Here is a 10,781-nt window from a genome sequence, read left to right as displayed (position 1 = left end):
CATTCAGCAAAAACCATTAAAGCATTAAAACAAGTTTACCATGAATAAATTATATTAAAAAAATCTATTTAAATGCATCAGATGCATAAAAGGTTTTACATAGACAAAAGCTTTTTGTTTCTAAAGCCCTTATTAGATATTAAATAGTTAACATCTGTGCCAAAACTTACAGCTTTCACTCTCTCATGCTTTGGCAACTTGAGAATATTCCTCACTGCTTTATTAGACCTCAGCAATAAAACAACAGCATGCACAGCAAATCAAGAACAAAATTTAGACTTTTATTTAAATCAAAAAAAACAAAACAATAAAATTTCTTTTCATTTTTACCTGCTCAATTAACTAAACACAAATAATTTGAATGAAAGAAGCAAATTAGCCAGATGTCTGTAGAAAACGGATCAGTAAATCATTACAGATGCCACACATAAAGAGTCTTGCAGGATTGCCTCGTTAAAAATAAATACAAAGACATGAAGAAAATGAAGACTTTGTGTTTTACTTTCCATTTTAAGAAGACTTTTTTTCTCTTTTTTTGGAAAGGCCTCACATAGGTAAAAAAATACACCCTAACATTTTATTTTTCATGCTTCTCTGCATAAACTGCCTGAGATGGAAAACCAGAATTAGAACATTTTTGAATTGGGGCCCGAAGACAGCAAATGGCCCCCAGGGCCACATCTTGGACACCCCCGATGCCGACAAATCGATGATAATCAGAGTATTCAAAATACAAAATTATCTGAATACTAAAGCTATTTCATAATTCAGTCGTTCTCCTTGCAGCTGTACTATCGCAGAATATACAGTCTTCTGTGTTTCTTCAGAAATGCTGGATCGTCCAGATGTTTCCTGCAGGTTCTTTGCCAGATATCAGTCCATCTGAAAGTGCTTTAAAAATGAGGCACATCATCACACAGTACAATACGTTCTGATGAGCTGCCGCGCCACCTCCATGTTCCCACTGGCCTGGTAGATGAGTGACAAGTTAAAAGCGATCTCCCTCCTCAAATCAACCTGATTGTCTGGAATGCCCTGTGTAAGGAATGGGTGGCGAGAGGAAAAAAAATGCCATCATTATTAAGTCTGACTTAAAACTGTTCAGTAAGCAAAGACAACGTGATAGGCTGTGTAGTTCACCTACATCCAGCTTCCAAGCAGGTAGCGAAAGCGCCTTTTGGTAATAATGTATAGCCAAATGTGTAAGGCCCATCTGGTGCAGTGCTCGGCCCAGGTTGTACATGCTCTCCTGACACTCTCCACGTAGCTCCACGTACCGCCATAAGAAGGAAAATCCCTACAAATGTCAAGATGCATTATAAATCCCTGTTTGGTGCAGGAAACCAAAGCAACAATCCTAGTGAAATGAAACAGAACATGTACCTGCAGTAACACAGCGTGACGTTTGGCTACATACTTCTGGGATGCCATGTGGATGAAGGTGAGCCCCACATAGAAGCTGTGCAGTGGATTTTCAGGGTGGGTCTTTAAAGCCTGGACATACTGGCCTGAAAAACAGCAACATATGAAGCGACAGAACTTTTAGCGTAAAAAGGTTGTCTACAGCCCCTTTTAGGAGACACTTTCAATGTATTACAATGGAATAACCACACTTGCACACCTGTTAAAATGTCAGGTTTCTGCGATGTAAAATAAATCATCTTAAAATGTGTTCCAAATGTAACATTTATTTTGTTTAAAGGTGCACTAGGTCAATTTTGTAAAAATGTTTACATATTTGTTAAAACTGACACTATGTCCTGACAGTAGAATATAGCTAAGTCCAGATTTTCTCAGAACTCCCTACTGCAGCTTTAACTAAACAAAAAAAAAAACAAGAGAGAGATATATAAAACATAGTCCATCACTATATGCTGTCCTTTTTCAGGTTTGGAGGCTTTTCTGCTCCGCATCCTGAGTCTGGAAAATATTTTTATAATACTGGGAAACCATTTTCTAAATCTACATTTAAACCGCTGTTTTCAAGTCTAAACAGTGAAGATGTTCGAATGTATGCTACAAATATTATATAATGAGCGAGGCATAGTGTGGAGAGTAAATGAGAAGGTCAAAGTTCTCCAGGCCTTCCTCAGATGACCCCTCCGATTGTTCCATCTGGGTCAGTCCAAAACATTCAGTTTCTTCTAGTGAAGCATTGTTTTGTTCAATTTTGAAAGATGCTTTGACTCACTGTGATGCTCGAAAAGAAAATCCCTCTTCATCATCCTATCAGACTGTAGGTTTTGGCTCAAAACTGACTGATATTTACAACTCTTTATTATTTTATCCAGCTTGACGAGCGGTCTGAAGGCAACCCCGCAGCATGATACTACCAACACCATATTTCACTATGGGTATAGTGTTCTTTTAGTTTCAGCCTCAGCTCTTTCCTGATCACAACAGACCAGAGTAAAACATAAAACTGGCTCAGAGTTCATTTTCTTAGCTGTCTTTTTCTCCTAGATGAAACCACTGAAGAAGGAGCTATTAACATTAATGTTTTACTTTTCCCATAGAAAGTACTCCTAGATCAGTGCTTCTTTGTGTCTCTGCTCTGTTCTCTCAAACCTCCAGTCGGTCGTGGCAGATGGCCGTTCACACTGAGCCTGGTTCTGGTTCTGCTGGAGGTTTCTTCCTGTTAAAAGGGAGTTTTTCCTCTCCACTGTCGCTACATGCATGCTCAGTATGAGGGATTGCTGCAAAGTCAACACCAGTGACTGTCCACTGTCTCTACATGCTCATCCAGGAGGAGTGAATGCTGCAAGTCACTGACTGGATGAAATCTGCTGGGTTTCCTTAGATAGAAAAACTTTTTATATTTGAATAAATAAATGAATCTGACTGAACTGTTCAATGGTTACGATTAATTGGAATGTATGAACCTGACTTAAAATCTGTATGATTTGATTAAATTGACTTCGTAAAGTGCCTTGAGACAATGTGTTGTGAATTGGTGCTATATAAATAAATCCCACCAGGATTTTGCCAATTTTTTGTGATTTGTTGCAATCAAAATGACTGATTTTGTGGTGCTTCTTTAAAAATATTTGCAAGGAATTTTTTGACATTTTCTCCTTATTACATTTGTTTTTAGAAAAGCGCTCATTTTAGATTACTAATATAAAATGAGACAACATGTCAGTCCATTGGCTCAATTTAATTTGGTGTTCACATTATTGTTACTTTAAAATGTGAATAAACTCCCGAGCTTAACAGCATGCAGTTACAGGTTATGATTAGCCAATATTAATGAATTATTTTCTTACTTGGCTTTGTTCTGCTGCTGCCATGGTTATTCTTGCTTGTGATAGTGGAATTGTGAAAAACTGGAGGGACTGATAAATACACTGAATTGAATCTAATTGAACTTTCATTACTGCAGATGAGGCTCTAATCCATCTATCCATCTCTATCCATCTCCACCCAGTGACTGATCCTCCATCTGCAGGCTGCAGTCCACTTTTTTCCGGTTGAGAACCATGGCCACAGACGTGAATGAGCTGATTCTAATCCCTGTCAGTTCACACTTTGCAGTGAACTGCTTCAGCACATCCTGAAGGTCTTGGTGTGAAGTTGCCAATAAAACCACATTCTCAGCAAAAGGTAAAGATGAGTTTAGGAGGTTTCCTTTCAGGCACCAACACCTTCAGGACTGGGCCTTGAGATCCTGTCAATAAACTCCCACCAGGTTTAGCGGGAGGACCGCAGAATGTGGACACAGATCCTGCTTTGGGAAAGTCCATTTTGTTTACCCCATACTCCTGTAGCACTGTTCCTCGAGGGGTAGGAGGAACAGTACAAGCCTTCTCAAGATTAAAAAAAAAAAACAGGGCAACCAAGCTCTGGTCCACTGGTTCACTGTTCCATGGCCAAACTGCTTCTCCTGAATTAAGCTTTCGACATCTCCAACATCAAACAGCAAGATTTCCCTAAGAGGCTGAGATCGTGTTAAAACTGGAAGAAGCTCTCTGGTGCAGAGCCTTCAGCATCCCGGGATGAACCTCATCCGCTCCCAGTGCCCCATTGTCTAGGAAACCTTTTACCAACTGCAGCGACCTCTGTCACAGTGATGGACTCACTTTCCCCTGAGTCCTTACAGGCACTTAACCTCAACTTAAGTCCTGTCCCAGTAGAACCTGTGGATGCTCCATATGATGTCATACACTGTACTGTTCTTAGGCCAGTTTTATCGCTTGAATTGCAATAATTACAGCATCATATTGATAAGTGCATGAATATATGCCTGATGCTTCAGTTACCTATCCATTCTAGTTAGCACAGCCAAAACATGGAAAATTCTCTCAAATACATTTTTAGGAATAGAGGACCAGGACCTCTTTTTCCCTCAATTCCACATCCTGACGTAATTATTGAAGAAACAAAACAACTCCTAAATAATTCCTAGTACTCTTAACTCATGCATGGTGTTGTATACCCAGAGCATGCTTGAAGCTTCCCGACACCATGGCATTGTGTCCACAGACGACACACAGGGCGTGGTTGTCAGGATGTTTTAACAGCAGTCGTAGACAGAAGCGATGGTGGCGCTGGTGCTGGGAGGATGTCGTCAGCTGGTGATGGAACAAACAAAAACACGACTTGGAGCATTCGGGCAATATACGGCAACTTGTACCAGGCATGTTGCCTAAAACAGGTATTTATGTGAAAACTGAGGAAAACAAAGATACCTGGTGAAAAATGTTCCAGAACTGAGGCAGATCAACGTTTTCTATAAGCATTAATCTGTTGAAGAAAAAACGAAATCAATGAAAACAAAAGGTCCTCGTGTGACTGACTCTGCTTTTAATCCTCCATCTGAACCTCATGTAGTTGTACGCCTTGAAGTAGTCATGGTTCAGGAAGGTGGCGGAGAGGCCGATAAACTCCAGCTCCTTCCTCATGGGCTTGCTGTCGTAGAAGGAGTAGAACTCCATCGCTGACTCCACGAGGAGATCAGCCTCTTCATAGCGCTCCACCTCACACAGCCCCAGCAGGCAGCTCAGCAACAGCTGCCACCAGTCCTCTTTGGACAATACGTTGGTTTTACCTGAGAGCAGAGATTAGATAAGATGGTCTTTTTTAGCTCTGCTCTCTCATTTTTGTAGTTTTGTTATGGCTAATCTAGTCCAGTAATACACCAATAAGGTTAATCTGCTGCTTCTTCTACTTACAGCCCTACCAGTAGTACCTTCTCTGCACAAGTGAGGTGGAAAAGGTTCAACTTTTTAACCTGCTTAACCATCTAGTGTATCTGGTGCCCAATATCTGCCAAAACATCATCTAACACTGCAAAGTCTGGAGTAGCTGCACAGCTCTGGTCCATGTTGGACTCTCTACATACACATGTTGTCCAGATAGGCGCTTTCATGGTCGGCAATTTCTGGCAGCATGTCTAAAACCTTCACAAGCCTCAGGTGGTTGTGCCCTGCCAGCGTTACAGAACGAACACACACCTTGGCCCGCTGCATGGCGACCTGGAACACATACGCACATTATCTGAGATGCTTTCAATGAACGGGGGAAACATCTCCTTCGAAGACGGGAGTCACCTTCAGCAGCATCGAAATCATGGTGATCATGGCGTCCAGGTAGTCCTGCTTCTGGCCCTGCGCCTTCAGCAGGGTGGAGCGATGCAGCAGCAGCTTTAATTCCTACAATTACAACACACACTGTTGGCCTGGATGGCAATAACATATTTGCTTTGTCAGGACTGAGTCAGTAGGTTTATCTAAAGGAAATTATTTACAATAACTGAGCTGGGTTACAGTTTCCAGCCTCATTCTTTGCATTTCGTCATCATTCCTAGTTTATCATAGCAACATCTTCTCCAAAGAGTTCTAGTAGTGACAGTTTGACCCAGTGACATAGAACAGGGCCTGACCTTCTGCGCAGCGGACGAATCCTGTGCCAGCGTGTCACTGTCGTACATGGACTCCAGTGCTTTCAGAGCACAGTCCATCCGTCCCAACTGCTGCTGCACCGTGGCGAGAGACAGCCGGGCCTCCAGGTGCAGGGGTGCCATCTCCACTACCTTTGTGTAGCTCTCTGCTGCCTCCTTCATGTGGCCCAGAGCCTTTAGACACTCTGTAACACAGGTGGACAGAGGACATCATTTAAAGACTTACTGTCCTCTCCCTGTAAAAAAAAAAGAACAAATGCAGCATTCTGGGGAAAACGAGCGTCCTTGCAGGACACAAGGAAGGAAGAAATGACAGAAGGATAGGAAGTAGGATGCATTAAAAGCAAGGAAGAAAAGGAAGTAGGAAAAAAGAGGGAACAAAGAATGAACACAAGAAAAGGGCGACTGAAGGGAGGTATGAAGTAAGGAAAAGAAAAGAATAAAAAAAAGGGCACAGAAAAGTTAGAAAGGAAAGAAAGAAGGACTGAGGGAGGGAGGAAAGGAATGAAGGAGGAAACTATGAAGGACACAAGGACTGGAGGATGAACAAACAGAGAAAAGGAAAGACAGAAGGAGGGATAGAAGTAAGTGCACAAGAGAGACATGAAGAAAATATTAACATGAGTGAGGTAGAAATGTGGGAAGAACACCAGTAAGGAAGAACAAAAAGGTAAAAGAAATTACCAAAAGGGAGAGAAGGGGGTAGGAGGCACGGACGCAAGGTAAGAAGATACAATGAAGGAAGAAAGAAAGAAAGAAAGGAATGACACAAAAAAGCATTTAGACGAGGTAGTTGGAACCTTGCATCAACTAATGATCAACTCCTACCTGCATGCCGAAGCCAAACCACAGCCAAGTCGTACTTCTCAGAGACAACGAGGGCCGACAGCAGAGGCAGAGCAGACGAGTACCTGCCCTGCTCCAGGTAAGCTTCAGCCACGTCCAGGTACAGGTCTCCGATCTCCTCCGGACTCTGCTCCATCAGAGACAGCACCAAGCCCTGTGGAAACGAACAACCTCCACTGAAATGGGCTCAATAGGAATGATCTTTAAACCGTGGGTGGAGAGAGACTGACGACTTGTCTTCACCTCGAGTGGTTTGAAGACATTCAGGTGTATGAGACAGACAATTAGCTTGGCCCTTAGGTCAACTGGGACACTGTCTGGTACCTGGACATCCAGAATTTCACCTGGGGGAACATTACACACATAATTAGAAATACTAGATTATGTTCTACACAAAGACGGTCCAAACTGGTTACCATTCTTCTCATTCAAACTCCTGCAAAAGATCATTTTCTCTCTTTCTAGAGCTAGAAAAGCTGGTAGTGAAGAAGGGATTCCAGGATCTTTATATTGGAAGCAGAGAGGTCACAATATAAACTTGATGTCCTACTGGAGATGTTTTTACACCTCGAAGTGGAGGAGGCTCCATCAGGATGTGGAGAGAGTTTTCCTTTGATGCAACAGTGAATCTTCAGGTTCTGCAGGGACATCAAATTGTGACTAAATGGACATGTTAAAGAGGACACTTCACCTTACTGAGGGTCCTGCTCTGTGAGGTGACAAGTGGGTCCCTTCTCGATCAACCAGTTAGCCGTCATCGTGGAAACTGACACGACAGCATGGGTCAGACCCACCAGAACCCTTCCGCAAATGTCTTGAGCAGACAATGTGAATGAAGGCAGTTTCCCTAGAACTGTTTAAATCTTTTCTTTATTCTTTCCTAATTTCTGACCCTAAAATTGCAGTTAGGCCTTAAAATCCTCAACTACACAATCAAATAATCCCCTATGGGACATTTAACAATTAAACTAGAACGTTAGCTGTTGGGTTTGAATCAGCTCAGTTTCCATAGAAAGAGAGCAGATTTTTTCTTCTAATTCTCAGGCAAAACTACATCAGTACCTAAACTTATTCAGTTCCCACTGGAAATTAGGTTTATTGGCAGACATTCTGAATTATTCAGAGACACATAATGTAAGCAATCAGGGGTCTTATTTAATGCATCCGATAGTGTTTGAGACAGAACACAACAAATACCTGGACTTCAATGCATTATAGAAATCTGGCCAAGACAAGAGAATCATCCAGAAAGCTCAGAGAAGAGATGGATGCCTTGGACAAATAGGCAATGAGATAGACACAGCTGGAAGCAGTTTCCAGTGTGAAGTCAGAAGAAACAGTGGTGGTGCCACCTGGTGGCAGATAGTGGAAGCTACCAGCAGCTGCCACCAGATTCCTGAGGAAGCAGGTGGTCAAGAATCCTCGACTGACTGCAGCAAGACTTGGTGGCAGCAGCCAATGAGGTTTCAGTTTCCACAGAAAGAGACACTGATCACTGAAGAGCTCCGTGCCTGAACTCCAACATGTACATGAACTACTAACCCAATAGCAGAAGAAAAGTCAGACCCAGTTAGCGATGAACTGTATAAGAAAAGCCAAAGAGGAGATTCTGTTCTGTGGTGAGATCAGAACTGCGACATTCTAAACTTATGGATCTGTGGTTTGTCTGGAAGTGGAAGAATGAAGCTGAAAAGTGAAGCCCGAAAGTGGCTCCGTGATGCTCTGATGCAGTTTTGCTTCCCATGGTGCCCTGCAGCACATGGAGAAACAGATTCAATCCAGTAGCAGAAGATCCTGAGAGAAAATGTCCTGGTGTCTGTGATGAAGCTGGAGCTTTGAAGATACTAGAGAGGTCTCCATCATCATCTTACTTGAACTCCATTGAAATCCTGTGTTTGCAGCACTCAAAGTCAAGAATATTAATGAACTGGAGGCCTTTGATCATGAGGAGCGTGCTAAGATTCCTCAGCAACACCAGCAGAAGGTGATTTCTGGCTATGAATCACTGGTGAAGATGGACATAACAGCAGAAAATACTAAGTACTAAGGATGCTTGTTGAACAGGTTGAATCCATTCATTCTGAGACTGTAGAAGTCCTTAAAATGACATTTTGGGATGAATTTGGAGAAAGGACTAATATAATTAGTTGTGAGCTATTTCACTTGTTCTCATTTCATAATAGCAAACCGCTGCTAGGTGTATTCATATTGCAGGTGATCGTTCTGGTAATCTTTACTAAACTGTTAAATTGTCCATCCTTATAGAAACAACAAAACAAACTGTTCCTTTTAAATTCAGTTTAAACTCCCTGGATAAGACGTAACTTAAGCTTCAGATGAAGTGAACCTCAGTAATTAAAGATGAAACTGTCTGGATGTTGAAAACCACAAACTTCGCTCATCATTAAGGGGATTTAATTAGCCTGATGGGTACAAATGTCCAGCCTGGTGTGACAACAAACTTCAACAGTAAGACTGGCTGGATCCTGTCACCTCTTCAAACAGAATGTTGGAACAATGTTAAGTCAATGTGTGTTTTATCCTTATTAAAATATTATAATAAACTTCACACATCAACAGGTGTACCACCACTTAACCAATCAGAGGCTAACAAAGCTATGACATCATCAGCCGGGCTTTCCTGTGATCTTAGGGACTGTAAAACTGTATTCTTATTATTCAGGCTTTTAGCAAATAGAAATCATTTTCTAATCCAAACTGACCTAAAATGTCTGACTCAATGCCAGCTCTACGTGTTTTTATACAGCGTATGTAAACATCTGGTCTCACCGCTGTCGTCTGCTGCTGTGTCCCCTGCAGGGTGTGCGTCCTCTTCGGCTTCCTTCAACTCCTCCTCGGTCCCCGTGTCTTTTTGAGACGGAGCTGCGCTTTCTGCTGGGGACTTTGCTCGGACCAGAACAATGTCGGCAAATTTGACCAAAACCTAGGAAAACAGGCACACACACATTTAATGACAGAACACACTCTTTTCTTTACAAAGCACCGTGCACAGACACAGATATGAACCTGCAGGGCCTCCTTATACTGGCGGCTGCAGATGTAGAGTTCAGCTGCCATGTTGATGAAGTCATCGCTGACCAAGCTGGGGTGTCGGTCCAGACCTTCCGCAATCACACTAAGCGCTGAGGGCAGGTCATTGCTCTCATAGTAACTCCTGCAACACAAACAGATTAATTACTGCCTTTTCTGACTGGATGCATGTATATTCAGTAAAAAACCAAAAAAAAACCATTACTTCGCCATGTCCTTGGACAGCTGCATGAAGTGCTCTCCATCCTCCAGAGGCAGCAGAGACAGGATCTTGCGGTAGCCATCCATGCACTGCTTGTGCTCCCCCATACGCATGTGGAGGCTGGATCGGTCCCACAGATAGCGCACGTTGGTGGGATCGTACTTGATCGCTGTGGGAAAAAAGAGGGTTCACTGGAGGTTCAGATTCACATATTGACTGACTACGTGAGAAGGTTTGGACCAGAATCTGTGCAGGCTTTTTACAGACCATAATGTTACCAATGCATCAATCAGCCAGAGATTAGAATTGGCCTATACAGCTGAAACCAGATATTTATACACTGTATACAACTGGAGGCCTTGTGACATCATCGAAAAAAGTAAAGAAATCAATTAGCATATCAGGAAAACAATGTTGGACTTTAACAATTCTGGTTCATCCTTGGGTTCAATGTCCAGATGCAACAAAGAGCTTCAGTTCTAGAGGCATGTCCTGTTATCCGATGAAACTAAAATCCGGTTCCTAGGAACTGCTGTTTCTTGGGACGTGAGGTGGTCCTCACACATAGACACTGCCTGGAATAAGGCTCAACAGAGATTGTACTCCCTACAGCAACTCAAGAAGTTCAACCTTCCACAGCAGCTCCTGATCATCTTCTACACTGCCATAATTCAGTCTGTCCTGAGCACATATGTCACCGTACGGTTTGGCTCATCCCCAAAAGAAGACAGGTCAGATCTGCAGAGAGAATCATCAGGGCTGAGGTCCCCTCCATCTAGGACC

The 10,781-nt window shown here is 42.6% G+C and overlaps 1 protein-coding gene across 1 annotated transcript in view; it reads right to left on the bottom strand.

The window, feature by feature from the left end:
* Positions 1-263: 263 nt before the first annotated feature.
* Positions 264-10,781, bottom strand: part of gtf3c3 (general transcription factor IIIC, polypeptide 3) — a 28,968-nt gene continuing 18,450 nt past the window's right edge. Inside the window, exons 6-19 of the mRNA XM_047355879.1 lie at positions 10,002-10,167; positions 9,773-9,920; positions 9,536-9,689; positions 6,989-7,089; positions 6,728-6,899; positions 5,882-6,084; positions 5,550-5,651; positions 5,342-5,474; positions 4,822-5,047; positions 4,689-4,743; positions 4,436-4,571; positions 1,384-1,508; positions 1,145-1,297; positions 264-1,035 (exon numbers count right to left, since the gene is read on the bottom strand). Of these exons, the coding sequence (XP_047211835.1) occupies positions 913-1,035; positions 1,145-1,297; positions 1,384-1,508; positions 4,436-4,571; positions 4,689-4,743; positions 4,822-5,047; positions 5,342-5,474; positions 5,550-5,651; positions 5,882-6,084; positions 6,728-6,899; positions 6,989-7,089; positions 9,536-9,689; positions 9,773-9,920; positions 10,002-10,167 (1,997 nt within the window). The 3' untranslated portion in view covers positions 264-912. The remainder of the gene's footprint in view (positions 1,036-1,144; positions 1,298-1,383; positions 1,509-4,435; positions 4,572-4,688; positions 4,744-4,821; positions 5,048-5,341; positions 5,475-5,549; positions 5,652-5,881; positions 6,085-6,727; positions 6,900-6,988; positions 7,090-9,535; positions 9,690-9,772; positions 9,921-10,001; positions 10,168-10,781) is intronic.

The sequence above is a fragment of the Girardinichthys multiradiatus genome, chromosome 24 (genome assembly GCF_021462225.1).
Source record: "Girardinichthys multiradiatus isolate DD_20200921_A chromosome 24, DD_fGirMul_XY1, whole genome shotgun sequence".
Lineage (NCBI taxonomy): Eukaryota > Metazoa > Chordata > Actinopteri > Cyprinodontiformes > Goodeidae > Girardinichthys > Girardinichthys multiradiatus.
The sequence above is the reverse complement of the archived record's forward strand: the minus strand, read 5'-3'. Positions and strand labels throughout refer to the sequence as shown.